General features: G+C 43.5%; 1 protein-coding gene across 19 annotated transcripts in view; it reads right to left on the reverse strand.

Annotated features, from left to right (window-relative positions):
* Positions 1-16,660, reverse strand: part of PTPRM (protein tyrosine phosphatase receptor type M) — an 826,562-nt gene that overhangs the window by 17,804 nt on the left and 792,098 nt on the right. For all 19 annotated transcript variants that reach the window (XM_003817914.7, XM_063597202.1, XM_055102562.3 and 16 more), the window contains 7 exons: positions 12,853-13,007; positions 12,456-12,591; positions 10,643-10,792; positions 9,717-9,890; positions 8,631-8,762; positions 4,375-4,500; positions 1,829-1,992 (listed from right to left, as the gene is read on the reverse strand). In XM_003817914.7, coding sequence (XP_003817962.2) covers positions 1,829-1,992; positions 4,375-4,500; positions 8,631-8,762; positions 9,717-9,890; positions 10,643-10,792; positions 12,456-12,591; positions 12,853-13,007 — 1,037 coding nt within the window. The remainder of the gene's footprint in view (positions 1-1,828; positions 1,993-4,374; positions 4,501-8,630; positions 8,763-9,716; positions 9,891-10,642; positions 10,793-12,455; positions 12,592-12,852; positions 13,008-16,660) is intronic.

Consider the following 16,660-nt stretch of genomic DNA (forward strand, 5'->3'; position numbering starts at 1 on the left):
TCTGGATTGAAGAGAAATAAAAATAGGGATGTGGACTGCTAATGAATTCTTTTTGTCATTTTCTTGATAGAGTTTTTTTTTTCTTTTTTTTGAGATGGAGTCTCGCTCTGTCCCCCAGGCTGGAGTGCAGTGGCGCCATCTCGGCTCACTGCAAGCTCCGCCTCCCGGGTTCACGCCATTCTCCTGCCTCAGCCTCCCGAGTAGCTGGGACTACAGGTGCCCACCACCATGCCTGGCTAATTTTTTGTATTTTTAGTAGAGACGGGGTTTCAACGTGTTAGCCAGGAGGGTCTTCATCTCCTGACCTCATGATCCACCTGCCTTGGTCTCCCAAAGTGCTGGGATTACAGGCGTGAGCCACTGCGCCTGGCCAACAGAGATTTTTTAATGCACTGGGTCCATGAGAAGAAAGGGGGGATGACAGCAACTAGAGAAAGGTGAGGTTAATAAACTGCTTTTTAGAGGACAAAAGATTGGAACTTCTGGTTGAAGACAACTGTGGGTAGGTTCTTAAGGCTCTTTCCAAAGGAATATCAGTTTCCTGCAGGATGAGACACTATCGTGTTTTGATCGTTGAGAGGCAGGCAGAGTCCTGGGCTTCCAGGGAGACTTTGCAGGCCCGGGGTAGGAGGTGGCATTGCATCAGACAAGGGCACTGACTGGAGAGTAACCCACGCCCTGAGCCAGGTCTGCAACTTTAACTAGGCTTGATCTACACGGAGTGAAACTTTATTTTGCCTTCAATTTAAGAGAGATCTCATTGTGTACTTCTAATGATACTTCACTGAAAAGTGACATTCGCTTATCCTTTAAATTTCCCCAAATTCTCTAAACATCTTCCTTATCTGCCATGACTTTCTAATTGCCTGTTCTATTAAGCCGATTCCAGCTGGTTGATTAGCTACATATCATTGCCAATGAGAAAATGCAGGTGAAAGTGCTTTGAGAAACATGGCATTCTCCATTCAGTGGCTCTCAACCTTATTATCTCAACACATTGAAATCACCTAGGCATTTTAAAAAAACACCCATGTCTGGGCCCCACTCCTAGAGATTTTGATTTAATTGGTCGGGGTGTGGCCTAGGTGTGGGCTTTTTTTTTTTTTTTCATGTAAAGCTCCCCAGATAATTCTCAATGTGCAGGTAAGGCTGGGGGCTATGTGTAGCAGGGGTGCCCACATTTAGCACCTGCAAAACTTGCTGGCCTGGAAGCCTCATTTTGGGGACACTGGCTGTAACCAAATCCTCCCAATATACACATTCTCCCAAAAAGCATGCACGCGCACGCACACACAGACACACGCGCACACACACACACACACACTCCAGGTCCTTTGAGACCTCTGACATGATTTCCAATTGAATAATCAAGTAATGTGATGGTAAACTGGCCTTTGGCTGGTGGGACGGAGCCCTGAGTTGTAGCATTTGTTGATTTCCATGATGTAAATCCTTCTACCATGGATGAATTCAAGTTACCAACAGTTGAAGACCCAGCTCAGAAAATTCCTGAAAACTTAACAATTGGCTCTCAAGAGCCAGTGTTTTTTTTTTTTTTTTCTCTTGGCAGTGGGCGGTGGGGGCAGGGGTCCTAATCAAAAGGTCAGTGCTTGTTTGTACAGCAGCAGCACACCATCCAAATGCAGAATGTGCATATCCTGTTTCCTGAAAAGCCAACCAATCCCTCACTGAGTGTCATGATCACCCCTTCACCTAGACCTACTTATTTCTTCTCCATTTCTAGTGAAACAAAAGACAGAGAACTAGGAGGTGAGAGTGAGTGTGGGGCCTCGCTGTTCTGAAATGAAGAGCTCTGTCAAGCACTTACAAGCAGTGCACAACGGTGCGGCCTTCCCCACCATTGTATTCCTCTTGCCACTTGTCCACCTGGCGAATGAGCTTCAAGAAGGAGCGCTTAGACACTGGTGTGTCCCTGTACATCGGCCAGCCCAGGAACTGGAATTGCTGCACCATCCGATATCCATCTTGGGGCTACAAAGAACCAGGCAACAATCGGGGAGTGGAAAGAAAACAGGCATTATTTACTGAATTCCAGTGGGCTGATTCCACTTACTTGATCTTCCCATTATTAAAGGCGAGTCCTGCCTACAAATTACCAACGTGGCTTCTGCTGGCCTGAAGAGTTATGGTTTTAAATCTTGAGCAGTTAAAAACAACCAGGGGTTTTAAATGACAGGCCAGACAAATGACAGGCCAGTGAGGCAGAATGCTTCCCATTCTGCAAAAGCCAAGAGAAAAATAACACAGCATAAGCACTGACCACATTGTCATGTTAAGTGGTAAAATAACTTCAATTACAGGTAAATTACAGGTAATGAATAATTTATAACCTGGAGATGTCTCTGAGCTCAGTGTGAAGATAGAGAACACTGCTTCCTGTGAGCATAATATGGTTTTGCTTATTGATGTTGAATCTTGCTAAGATAGCAATAGTTAATTAATCCTTAGTCATAGTGAAATAGAATTGCAGAATTCAAAAAAGTGTTACTTAGCTTATGGTAGAAACATGAAAACAGCTTTAATCTGGCCATGGCTAAATCACTTGGACTGTATCTTCTGTGGCCTTCAGCAGCATCTGACACAGGTGACACTCTCTTCTTGTCAACACGCTTTCCTCACTGGCTGGTCCTTCTCCCACAGCAGTCCCTCCCTCTCTCTCTGCCTCAGTCTCCCCTTCTCCCAGACCTCTTGCTGACAGAAGCCCCCAGGCTCAATCCCTGGGGCCCTTCCTCTTCCTCTGCTTCTCATTTGATTTCATTCAGGCTCATGGCTTCAGATATTACCAATATCCCAATAAGTCATAAACTCATATATCTGGTTCAGCCCTCTCTCTTGAATTTCACCCTTATATTTTCAAAGGCCCACCTGATATTCGCACTTAGGGGCCTAAAAGTCATCCCAAACCTAGTATGTCTACAATTGAGCTTCTGATCCTCTCTCCACAATGCCCCCCACCCCTAAACAATCCGGTTACACGGGCAGCCTGGACAACAACTCAGTCAGTGTCCATTCCATCATCCTAGCTCTCAGGACAGGAACCGTGAGAGCCCACTCCATTCCCCAGGATTGTGCTGGCTCTTCCTTCAGAAAATATCAGAACCTCCCCCTTCTCATGACCTCCACTCCTGCTCTCTCCCGTCTCACCATGATCTCCTCTCCTATCACTGTCATTTCTCAAGGGGATTATCCCAACAGCCTCCTGATGCCTCTCTCCTCCAGTCTATTCTCAACACAGGTGCCAGAGTGCTCCTTTTAAAATGTAAATTACACCATTGGATTTTTGCACTCAAAACTCTGTAATGGCTCCTTATTTCCTTCAAAGCAAAAGTCCAAATGCTGACAGTGACTGCCAGGCCCTTCCAGCTGGGGCCCCCAAGCCACTGTCCTTCCAGGTGAACTGCTCACTCCCCATCAGCTACTCTTGCCTCTGCTCACTGAGCCTGGGCCATGCCGCCTCCTTGCTGTCCTGGCACTCACATGCAAGGCCCTGCCTTGGGGCCTCTGCACTGACCCTTCCTTCTGCCTGGAAAGCTGCCTCCCCAGAGAGCCTCGGTGCTCCCTGGACTCCTCCGTCTTGGCTCACAGGGCACACATGCTTACAACAGAGCTTGCTCCCCACTGCAAGGCCCTAGCACCTTCTAACCCCCCTACTTCTTTTCCTGTAGAATTTGTCACTTCCTAACTTACTACATCTATTATTGTATCTGTTATTTATTGTCTGATTTCTGACAATAATTCTTTGCTTGACCAAACTTTCGTCAGGCTCCTGAACATTCTCCTAGGCCTATCCATGAACTTCCTTGTAAAATCCAGTTTTAGCAATTTCTGTTAAGTCACCGTGGGCAAGAACCACCCACCCTTAATACCTGACCATGTTTGATATCTGATCAGGTTCCTCGGATGTCTGGTCACCTGGCCTGCCTTCAGCCAGAATCCTGTTAAGTCAGTTTAGCCAGAACCCCCCTTACTCTTCATGCCTCCCCTTAGTAATTTTCCATCCACTGACCCCCACCCTGCCTGCTGGCTATAAATTCCTGCCTGCCCATGCCACACTCGGAGTTGAGCCCACTCTCTCTCACCCACTGCAAGGTCCTGTGACAGGGGTCCCTGTACCTATCGTGATGGTCTTGAATAAAATCTGCCTTGCCGTGCTTTAATAAGTATCATTACTTTCTAAACACTGCTCCTATTAGAATGTAAGCTCCATAAGGTCAGGAATCTATGTTTTTTTGGTTCACTGACATACTCCAAACTCCTGGAACAGTGACTGACATAGAGTGAGTGCTCCAAGTATTCAGTGAGTGAGAAAATAAACGAAACCATAATCACAGGCATGACAGGCCCGTCTCTTACTCTGGCGGCATTGTAAATGCGGAATATCCTGCTGATGATGTCCTCTTCCAGGTCAGCAGAGACAAATTCCACCTGGATGGGGCCGTGTCTGTGTACTCCGTTTTCTGGCCAGTACTGTGGACACAACTGAATTCAAAACATATAAACATAAGGTTAGTTATAAGAGGAAATTTACTCCTAACAGTTTGGATAAGGTTAGTATTGACATTCAGTAATCCTTTTTTTTTAAGAGATAGGGTCTTGCTCTGTCTCCCCAGCTAGAGTGCAGTGGTGCGATCATGGCTCACTGCAGCCTTGAGCTCCTGGGCTCAAGCAACCCTTGCACCTAAACCTCTCAAGCAGCTGGGGCCACAGGTGTGTGCTACCATGCCTGGCTAATTTTTGTATTTTTGGAGACACAGGGATCTCGCTATGTTGCCCAGGCTGGTCTTGAAGCCCTCTTCTCCAGTGATCCTCCTGCCTCGGCCTCCCAAATTGCTGGGATTACGGATGTGGGATGCTGTGTTTGGAGACATCATTCAGGAATTCTGAAGATTTCACTGACTCCCTTTGTTTTCTTTTCTTTCTCTTTTCCTCCCAGCAATGTAGGCTTTTGGACTTCCTTGCTGGTTGATTCCTCAATTCCACCTGTCCTTTTCCTGGGACTTTTTCCTTCATTTTCTCAGAAAGCACCTTTTAGCCATGAGTAATTCTGCTTTCCAACGAGGTCATGTGGATGGCAGTTGCCATGTCCCCTTTTGCATGGTGAAGGGAACTCTCAACAGGCCCCGGGGAGAGGCACTAGGTGCCACCCCAGGATGTAAGGTACTCAAGATGGCTATACAACTCTTAATGCCCAGATCTCCACGCTCTGCTGGCTGGGATTGCATGTGGATTTATAACCACTATTGGGAATAAGGCTATTTTGTGACAAGGTTTGGAACTGATAACATTGTTGGGTTGCATTTTTATGTTCCAGTCCAAACCCTTGCAGCTCAGATCTAGCAAATCTGCTGTAATAAGAATAAATGCTTTGCTGTTCTGCCTGGAAGTGGCCTAATTAAAAAAGCAATTTCCTAGAGCCTCAAACTCTAGGTATTGTTGATACTGAGTAACTAAAACATTTGCATGAATGTAAATGCACAACTCAGGGCAGTAGGAGTGGTGCTGGGCATGGTGGCTTATGAAGGTGCTTATTAGCCAGCACCCCACAAAATTCCTACCCTTGGAAACAGTCAGGAAGGAAGAACTGCTAAGCTTTTTTTCTTCAAAAACCCTTCTCAAAGCCCCGAAACCTTAACAGGCATTTAAAGTTTGAAATTACACTTCCTTTGGGACTTCTTATTCCTATAACTTTTTTTTGAGTAGCATCTACCTTTTTTTTTTTTTTTTTTTTTGAGGCAGAAGCTCGTTCTGTCGCCAGGTTGGAGTGCAGTGGTGTGATCTCGGCTCCCCACAACCTCCGCCCCCCGGGTTCAAGCGATTCTTTTGCCTCGGCCTCCTGAGTAGTTGGGACTACAGGCATGCGCCACCACGCCCGGCTAATTTTTGTATTTTTAGTGGAGAGGGGGTTTCACCATGTTGGCCAGGATGGTCTCGATCTCTTGACCTCATGATCCACCCGCCTCGGCCTCCCAAAGTGCTGGGATTACCGGTGTGAGCCACTGCGCCTGGCCGCATCTAACTTTTATCTTTCTGATTTAGCTGAGGGACAGGTGGCCTATGGAAAGGCAAGGGGAGAACTACTTTATTATACAACCTGTTTCTATCCTGGGCCAAGAGCAGAGGAAGACAATCACCTAATTTTATGCAGAATGATGTGTCAGGAAAGGAGGATCCACTGGCTGAATTTCTAGACAACTTCTGTTTTCCAAAGGATCTAAAATCTCGTTGTCAAAGGTTGCTAAGGTTGATTTATACCCAAGATTGCAGGATAGTTTTCAGTTAGCAGTGGGCCAACCAAAACAGCAGTATCTCTCTCTCCATCACAGAACAGTTAAGGTTGGGATTTTATAAGTAAGAATGAAAGTAGGGTAACCAAGGGTGCCTTTTATGCTAGCTACGCTGACAGTATTTTAAAAATTACATTTATTTATTTTTAAATAATGCTTCCATGAAATATTTCCTTCCTCACCAGCACTTCCTGGTGACAAGTTATAAAACTGCCTTGTCAAATAATAGCATGTGATGTTTATGTTCTTTTTGATGCCCAAAGGGTACCCACTGTTGAAATTAATAGGCATTATGATGGGAAGCCGAGATGTTAATAAAAGCTGTAACATGTACATCTGAACCGTTCTGCCCATTTTTCTACTGCCTGAGCTTACTTTGCTTTCTGCTTGCTTTCTCAGTTCAAGCTCCTGACCAAAAGCTTGCCACTTACACCAAAGAAATATGAGTGACGTGGGTTGCGCTTGCCTCTTGGCACATTGCATTCTATGCTCTGCCCAAGTAAACCATGTAGAAAATGGCTTAAATGGTGCATAACATGTCCGTGAACCGGACCTATAAATACTTAAAATAGTTGAGTGCTATTCTTGTAGAATTGCAAAGCCTTTACATTCAAATGCTCAGTTTGGTGTTCGCTAAAAGACTGAATCCCAGGAGCCTCTTTTCTCTCACTCTGAAAATCAGCTCTGTCTGCTGAATAGAACTGGAGTCTTTTTGTCTCTCCTACCCATGAGCCAGCCAAGGCTTGGTTTGAGTCCAGATAGTTCGGGTTTAGAATGCGGCTTTAGAATTCCAATGCAGTTTTTCAAAAAGAATGCACTAGAATCACTGATGTCTTGTTCACTAATATGAACAAAAATATCTCCACATTTCAGGATTCACATTAAGAAAAAAACCATAATGATTCTAAATAAGGAAGAAGTCCCTTATTCTATAAGTGTCTGCGACTTAAGACTCTAGAATTAGTGAAATTTTGGCCGTGCCACTGTAAGTTAGAAAATCAGGATCCTTGGTTCTATTTTGAGTTGGGTCTTTGAAGCTTCCCATGCCATGGTGTCTGCTTGTCTTTATAAATGACTGTAAGCTAACCTTCTCAGAGCATCAATGGGGAAGAGTTTTAAAATATTTAAGCTTCTTAAGCCAAAAGGACTGGATAAGAACAAAGATTATCATTACTATTTCATTAACCAGCTTTCAGGCAAGAGCTTTGACAATATAATGCAGTGCCTCAGACGTAATTAAAAACCTTATAGAATTGAATTGAATGTCCATGCCATTTATGGCTGGATGATGGCAAGAAAACAGATTGTAGGAAGGAAAAATCTTGCCATCATGTCCAGTTGGGATGCCGAAATGCTTCAGACTTTTTTTTTTTCTTTTTTTAAGAAAAAGAATTTGTGTCTACTGGACAGGAAATTAATTCAGTTCCAGAACAAGTTTTTTCTTAAAACACGCTAAGGTCAAACTTCCCATAATGTCTACTGTCATGGTGGTTGTCTATGATTGGTATAGGCACATCCCAAAGCAATAAATTCATCTCCTAAAGGGCCACTGCGCTAATGCTTGCCTGACAACCTGCTTCAAGAAAATGTGTCTAACTCCATTACTAACATTGAGTCATCACTGTCCAATTCTTTCTCTTTAATGTTTAAGAGTAACTATACAAAAGCCCCATTTATCATTCCAAACTTCTCTTATCTCCAAGTCCCAGTATTATTTCTTTTTAATATCTTTACTAAAGCATTGAGAAAACTAATTGCTGTGCCTTAAAATTGCTTGCCTGTCTCTGCTGTCACCCCGACACTGTCACCCTGCATGACAATCTCTACCTGCCCTGCATGACGATCTCTACCTGTAGGCTCCCGGTGAGCTGTGCCAGGAAGCACACAGTCACTCCAGGAATGGGATCTGGGCTGGGTCAAACGCTATCTTCCCTTCTCCACTGTCCTCTGGTTTGCTCATTCTGCTTTGGCTCTGCGATGTGCAGGTTCCTGCTGAGCTCCAACTCGGTCTGCGACCTTGTCAACCTCCAGTGAGTATTTCCATCTTTTAGAACAGCTCAACTTCTGGCCGTGTCTTGCCCTGTCACCTCAACCATCTATGATTTCAGCCTGTATTTCTGGTTTCAACTGACTTTCTAACCCCTAATTCCGCCTGATTTTTAACCGTTGTGTTCAGCATCCCCAGTTCTCAACTTCAACTTCAACTTCAAGTGCCACTTGAGATCTGGCACTAGGGCCTGCACTTCTCAGGTGCAAACAAACTCAGTGTAAAAACAAACTTGACCCCCTGGCACTAGTTCTGACTATAAGAAGTTCGGGTCTCACCTGGGCAGGATCCACATCATTTAGCATAACTACGGATGTGCAGTGATAATCCAGGACCAGTCTCCAAAAGTCTTTCACTGTGTTTGGCAAAGGATGCTGGGTGACTATAAAAGCTGAAGGCTGTTTATAGCTCTGCAAACACAAACAAGAATGCTCCAAATATACTCAGGAAAATGGGAAGAGAAGAAGCTAAGTTATTTCATGCAGAAGGAAGCTTGTGGCACAAAACACCGAACATGTTTAACAGCTGTTGAATTCTGTCACCATTGTCAGCACCAACATAGACTAAATATAAACTTCTCTGCAGAATAATAGTGATAAAAGTCTTACTTTGATACCAAGAAAACTTAATTAGTATCTCTTATCAATTTTTAAAATATTTCTGGTAGAGAGGCAATATCGAATCTATACATAATTATCTTGATGGAGAAAATTTAACTTTCCTTTTAAAATTACACATAATTAAAAGTTCTGCTTTTTCTAAAACTTGTTTGCTAGCAATTTGTATGTGTGACAGTGTTCTTATTTCTGCCATAAAGAACACATGTACTTTTTTTTACAGCTCTGAAGAGCTTCAAAAAAGTTCAGGTACCTTTTATGATATGACACCAACAGAATTAAAATTTCCGTGTCAGCACAGAACATACCCATTCACTCTTTGCATCAACCAAATAGCAACAAGAAAACAGACTGGCAGGAAGTAATGAGTTGAACTTTCCCCTATGTTAACTGCAGGCTAAATTACAGGAAAATGAACTAAAATAATGCTGCAAACCTATTAACCCATTTTCCTGCCATGGTGTCCCCTGTTCCCCAGCCAGCAGGTTAAAAGTCTCAGCTCTCAGAGGGCAACTGTGCCATGTTGCATTTACGGATACTCCTGGCCTGGTGGTCTCTGAGAAACGAAGGATATCAGCCCTGACACAAAAACATACGTGGAATCTGAAATCTATTTTTTGTTGGAAAAAAAAGTTTGTGTCTTAAAAAACAAAAGGGCTGGTGAGCAGAAGGGGGAAGACCCACGCCTGCTCTGCAGTCTCCCCAGACACCCCAGCCTCAGACCCGTGCGGGAAGCGGGGCACTCACGTCCATGAGGGCAGCATTGATGTAGTTGCTGCTCTCCCCGTCGATGGTGATGAGGAAGGGCAGGCAGCGGTCTGGGGGCAGGATGTCCATGCACCGGTTTTTCTCATGGTTCCGGGGCAACAGTGCGATGCTGCAGTCCTCTACTCGCAGCGTTGGTGTCACCATGTTTAGGGTCTGCGTGAGAAAAGAAAGGAACATGAGGACAAGAAGGCTTGGCAGCGGACTCCTCTCTCGTGCAGTTTTGGAAAGATGCAAACTTCCTGTGGCTGACTGCAAGATGGTTCCTTCCCCTCCCCTCCCCACCCCTCCACAGTTCGAGTTTTCTTTCTTTTGCTCCTTGGATTTCGTCCACTGACAGTGCCCATCAGACACAGGGGCCAGAGGCAGGGGCATAAGGGCCACTGTGGGTCCCTAGAATTAAGAGCCCTCAAGTTCCAGTGGAGTGAGGCACCTGGGGATTTGGGAGGTCAGAGGTGGGGGAAGAGTCTGGCCTTGACTCAGGTACATCTGGACAAAATGCATATGTGAGGAATACAATGGAGAGCTCTTGGTTGGAAAGTCTGAACACACACTTCCATGGTGTAACTGTGCCATGGTTATGCTGTGGACAAGGAGCCACGGTGTTGGGGACTAGTCCGTGTCTGCCTTCAGAGGGAAGGAGTGGAAATGGTTGTTAGACCAGTGGTTCTCAACCAGGTATTTCTGTCCCCCAGGGGGACACCTGGCAATGTCTACACACATTTTTGTGTGGTGGTGATACCATAGACGTCTTCTGGGTAGAGCTCTGGGTTACCCAGCCCTGAATACCAACAGTGCTATGGAGGCCAAGGAACCTTGTGATTCAAGGGCTCACTCAGGTGCTGACCTTGAAATCCTTCTTGAGGAGCAAGTCACCATGCAGTGCCCCTCCCTTAGGCATCACTTACCCGGAATTCCTCTTTAATCTGGCTTGAGTTTGTCTGTGGATCCAGTTTGTTCATGTCATAATACAGAGACCTAACTTGGGAAGCAGGCACAGAGGTGTCCCCACAAAGACAGGCTTCCAGGATCGCATCGTGGATAAACACATACTGCTCCTGGAGAAGGAGATGGAACGAGTTACTAACTTTAGAGAACCAGAGAAGGAGGAAAGACGGTATCAATTTTAGCCTCACATCATCAAGAGAGTGGAGACAGTTCCTCCAGAGAGAAACACGGTCCAAGGGCTCAAGTGCTAGGAGACTGGGGTGCAATGCCAAATATTATACAGATTGATTAAAACCAATCGGACCCAATACAAACCACCACACGCACTGCAGCACCATGAAAACTGTGGCTGAAGACCTCTGTCACTCTGATCCTACTCACTTGGAACTCAGTATTTCACATGAGGAATGAGCAGAATTTTATCTATGGTAGGATTTGCTGGTCAAAATAATAGTGCAAAGAAGGTCCAGAAAAACTTGGCATTACTGTGAAGACAAGAAGTCTGGAAGTTCTTAATTCAAAATGTAAAAGTACTTAGAAGTTCTTATTTCAGAACATAAAAGTTAATATGATTATGAAACCTCTTAGAAGTACAGAGAGCTGTTCTCATATATATCTTCAATGAGTTCACAGCGTAAACATGGGGCCTCTAATTCTGATTTGGCACTGACTTTTCTTAAAATTCATTGGTAGAGTCTTATATTTGTTATTAATCTTTAGTTATATGGGAAGTTTAAAAAGCCTCTTATTACAGTTAATTCGGTTTTTTTCTATATGTAAATATGACCTTTAATTATTTTTTTCAACAACCTCTTGTCCAACAGATTGATTCCCAAAAACAGCACACTACCAGTAAACAACACGTGAAAATGGAAGATCCAAGTGAGAAATGCGAGGGCAACATTTGATTGACTATAAAGTACATTAAAAGATAAATTATTATGATTATTATCTTTCAAACACAGTATCCCCTTTCTAAGGAAAAGAACCCATGAAAGCAGCATTTAAAGTTTCTGTTATTTTTATGTTAGCTAAAAAAATGGGATTAGGTTTCTCAGAGGCTTTCATAAACTTAAATGCACCATCTAAATGTAAGGGATTCTTACTTCTTCTTCACTTCACTTCATGAATCATTTTCCAGGTGGTCGGTGTGACGCCTACTTAAAACAATCAAATATGAGTAAAAATACGAATGTCCTAAGAGCAGGATGTAATATTGCTTCTGAAAAAATGGAAATTCCCGATATACCTTGAATTTCCACTTACAGAGTTACTAATTAGTATACAGTACTTCACAAAATGGGCAAATCCCCAGGACGCCAGACACTGGGCAGAATTTTTAGGGTCAGGAGGCTTCTGTTCTTCCCAGGACCCTGGGAGAAGAACAAAGTGCACAGAGATAACCCTTCAGCCACTATTCTCAGGAGCGGTCTTGCTCTGGTTACCAGCTAGTTTAAAAGAGATAATAAAAGGAAATGGTATTGAAAGTCTGAGCACTTAACAGAGACTTTTTTGGGTCCCTTAATACAGAAAAGTGTGCAAATTTGGGTTCTTGATTCTGTTACCTGGAAAACTCCTGGGTTTGTTTGGTTTGTTTATGAGAGGAAAAACAAAAAGGAGGAAGGGAGGGAGGGAAGGAAGGAACAGGGAATGCCAGGTAGATCACTTTAACAGATAATTGCCTGGATTCCTTGTGCCCTTGGCCCTGAAATGGGGAGATGCAGGAGGGAGCCCAGGGACCAAGGCCCCAGGCTAGGTGATGAGCGGGAGTACCTCTGTTTGCACCATGTTCACCCTCCGTGACCGCAGCTCCCTGACGCAGTTGTAGATGTCTACGACCCCTTCCCTTTCGGCCATGTCCAACATGATATCAATGACGATGAAACAGCCAGTCCTCCCTGCACCAGCACTGAATGAAAAGGGGGGTCTGTCAGTGGAGGAAGAAGGACCACACTGCTGCTGCTGCTTTTTAAATTTTTTATCGAGGTGAAATTTACATAATATAAAATTAAACCTCTTAAAAGGTACACTCCAGTGGCATTTAGCGCTCCCAAAATGTTGTGCAACCATCACCCCTCTGAAGTTCTAAAACATACTCATCATCCCCAAAGGTGGCCCTGCACCCATCACCCACTGCGGTTCCTTCAAGAGGCTCTGGAGCTCTGCTTACCTGCAGTGCACCACCAGTGGGCCTGCACTGGGTGGGCTCTTGGACTTGACTTGCCGCACGAATCCCAGCAGGCCGGTGGCATGGTAGGGGACCCCATGATCCGGCCAGCCAGTGAAGTGAAACTGTCTGATCTCTCGGATTTCATGCACACCTCTCTGCAGTAGTTGGTTAGCCAGAACAAGGAAGAGAACAAGGGAAAACAAACCGCAAATAAGCAGGGATAGCTGGGGGAGTGGAAACAGTCCCCAGGTAGCAAGTCTAGGGCCAGGAAACAGTGGACTGCTGGGGAAAGAGGCCATCCTTAGATCTCACACACAAATGTGGAAGGCATTGTGCCCTTAGGAAGATGTCTGGGTATGAAAGGGAGATGACGTTTGGGGAAAATGCTAATTTTTAGGTGTAATTCCAGCAAATGGATGAATTGGTTGGGTTGTTTGAAATTCCTTTCTAAAAAGTAGACTATGTTAAAGGTTTGTCTCACTTAGATCACAAGGTGGCTGGTGAGGTGAGAGTCTGTAGAGAAAGAGGCACAGAAGAGGGGCCTGAAGAAATTAAAGGATGTCTGTGTGATCAATACCAACTCCGTGTTGGGGCTTTCTGGCATCCTGGTACCTCTCACAGCAGGGACTGGAGTGGTGCACACTCACTGAGCATGCTCAGATGATGCTTGCAGTAGGAATGAATGAGGACACCTTTCCAACTAGACAGGTCAGAGAACTCATTTGCATTTACAGCTCTGTTTGTTAGGTTTCTCTTTTTAATGTGGGTAAATATTTTACCCATTCATCCAATTGCTAGCAATCTGAGTCACTACACTGCCCCAGGCATTATGGGAGGTGCTAGGGCTACAGAAATATGTTTTTGAGTGGCTGTCACAGTCTGCTTGTGGCAAACAGGCATGTAAGCCAATATATACTATGGGAATCGAAAGATATTTTTGCTGGAATTCTATGCTAGGTCAGTAAATCAAAGGGGAGCTGCCTGCCACTCAACTGTAGTAAAGGCAGAAAGAGACTTTACGGTTTGCTCTTGGTTTTAATTTACTTTTGTTTTGAGAATAATTAAGGTAATTTATACCTGTCAATTTTGTTTTCTAAGTATAAGCCTATATATTAAGACTGTGTTTTAAAGCAAAAGACTGTTTTGAAAACAAAACTGGAATCAACGCTGCATGTATATCTAGGATCAAATTAGACTTTCTTCCTTCTCTCATTCCATGATCATTTTCTGAACCATTTCTGCATTTGGTTTTATTGTATCTTAAAAGTAAACACTCATTAACCTTATCACTTTCACCATCGATCATTGTTCACACATGCTTAGTGAGCAAAGAAGAAATTCAGAATTTTTATGTGCTTTGAAAGACCAGAAAAGCAAACAACTGCAGATTTCGAGATAAGACTTGCTTGGCACCCATGTGTTAATATGTCTTCCTTTAATAACCCACAAATGCTGAAGCTTTACTTCTCTGTGAAAATGCCATTCTTTACTAGAGTTTAAGCTATAAGGAATTAAGCAGTCAGGGATTCATAAATGCAAATCAATATTGTCGTCTGCTAAATAGGCTCTGTGATCCCAGAGTAGTATGATTAGGTGGTTAGGAGCCCAAATTCCTTATCCCTAAAACCAAGGGAATGTTTGCCAGTGCCATGGTCTCCCTTAGAAAACATACAGCTGAGGCTGTGTCACCCTCAAAACCCCTAGAAAGCTCCCCCAGCTTTCTGCATGGTGACCCACGTAGGAGTGATCCCATTTTGGTGGTATGCATTCCCATATATGAACTGGGAAAGCTTATTGATGGTAAATACTTTATTCCAAAGGGGAAAAGAGGGACATATCTTTCTCCATGTCCTGGTGGGTTTTTGGGGTGTGGGGTTTTTGGGGAGTGGGAGCATGGGGTGTGCTTCTCTCTCTAGCTTTGTTAGATTTCAGTTCCAGCATCCTCAAGTGCAGAACTACAGCTCTTAACTGATCTAAGACTCTTTTTCTGAGCAAGGTAAATATCAGTTTCTGGAATGTAGAAAACATTTCTCAAAATTAAACCTCCACCCTTGAATATGTTTGCTATTGACAAGAGTGGCAAAGGAAATGGCTTCTGATCCAGTTTTCATTCTTGTTCATTGACATAGCAGTGTCTCCTTTTTTCTGTTTTGGAATGTAATACATTTGGGGAAGAACATCATAGATGTCATCAGTGATCACAGCCCAAATACCTCCTAATGTGATACTATTACTTCCTGGTTTTTCATCATAACAAGCATTAATGTTATATACAAAAATGTGAGAGTCACTTAATTTTTTTTTTTTTTTCCGAGACAGGGTCTCATTCTGTTGCCCAGGCTGCAGTGCAACAGCGCAATCATGGTTCACTGCAGTCTTGATCTCTCGGGCTCAAGCGATCCTTTAGCCTCAGCCTCCCAAAGTGCTGAGATTAACAGGCATGAGCCACCACACCCAGTTAGTCACTTAATTTTGACCCAAGTCATACAATAGTCCCTGGCCCAAAGTGGGTGCTTAAGAAATACTTGTGAAACGAATAGTCATGTTCTCTCTTGTATAATACATGTTCTGTCTTGGAGACAGGAGGATCATCTTCTCATGCCCTCTCTGAATCCTAGGCAGCTCCTGGGTAGCGAGAATTCAGTGACCTTGTCAACTTTGTTTCTCCCAGAATAGTCAGGGATAGATTCACCAGACAGCCTAAATGCATGGAGACTTCAGGGGTGTCTTCCTTCTGACACTCTGGGTACTGTGTATTATTTAAAATCTGTTTAGCTTGGAATCATCAGCTATGTGGGAAATAAAAGACAACAATCAGATGCAAAGCAGGAATTCATGAGTTCCAAAGTGCATTGCATCTGCTTGTTTTGCAGAGCAGAGCCCAAATCCATTTTCACCTTTTGGTCCCTTGATGCAACATGCTCTCAAAATAGACTCAGAATTGCAGGCATCTCAAAGTACATGCTTACCTGTTCTCTTCTTTCCTTTCTAATGAGAAAGTTAAAAACCTACAAGAAATGCTCTACAAGTACTAATGATTTGTTTTCCTTAAAGATTCCAATTGCCCAGTTAGAAAATCACTAATGTGTCATTTTGATTTCCCCAAATGCATTAACAAGCTCCTTCTTCCTTCTCTTCCCTCCACCACCTCTTCACTCGTTGTCTAGTGACTAAAATGACTGGATATTTCAGACACATTTCTGTGCAGCTGGGAATTCAGGGGAGTACAATAAGAGGTTAAAAAAAAAAGAGGAAAGAAACAAACAAACCCTTCCTTTAACTACAGAGATGCATTTTCAGCTTATTAGAGAGCTGACTATTGTTCAAAAAAACTCCATGTTTAAATGATGGCTTTTGGATTATTTTTTTAAAGAAAAAAATATTGAGGGTCTTTTATCGCTGTTTTAATGCGGTTATTCATGAGTGCTCTTGCCAACAGCCATACAAAAATCCTCCATGTGTTTTTTTTTTTTTCCAATTCTGCCTAAGAAGGAAAAAATTGACATCAAAGTGTGAGGTTCAGAACTTGAAGAACTGAGTCAACCAGAACTCCTCATTCTTTGAAGTCTCCAAGCTTTCTGCCTGCTTATTAAAAAAGACAGGCTAAGAAAAAAAATGCTAAATAGTATGAGAAACAGATTAAAATAAAGTCTTTCCAGCTTTGTGATTCTATGACAAATTTGGATCTGCAAACCAGGAAAGGTAGTTCAAAACATCAGACTAAATTAGCCAATAAGCAGATGTTGCAATTTCCTTGATTTCCTAAAACTGGTCTTGTTCATCTAAAAAGCGCATTTAGATGCAGTGA

Source organism: Pan paniscus, chromosome 17, assembly GCF_029289425.2.
Source record: "Pan paniscus chromosome 17, NHGRI_mPanPan1-v2.0_pri, whole genome shotgun sequence".
Taxonomy (NCBI): Eukaryota; Metazoa; Chordata; class Mammalia; order Primates; family Hominidae; genus Pan; species Pan paniscus.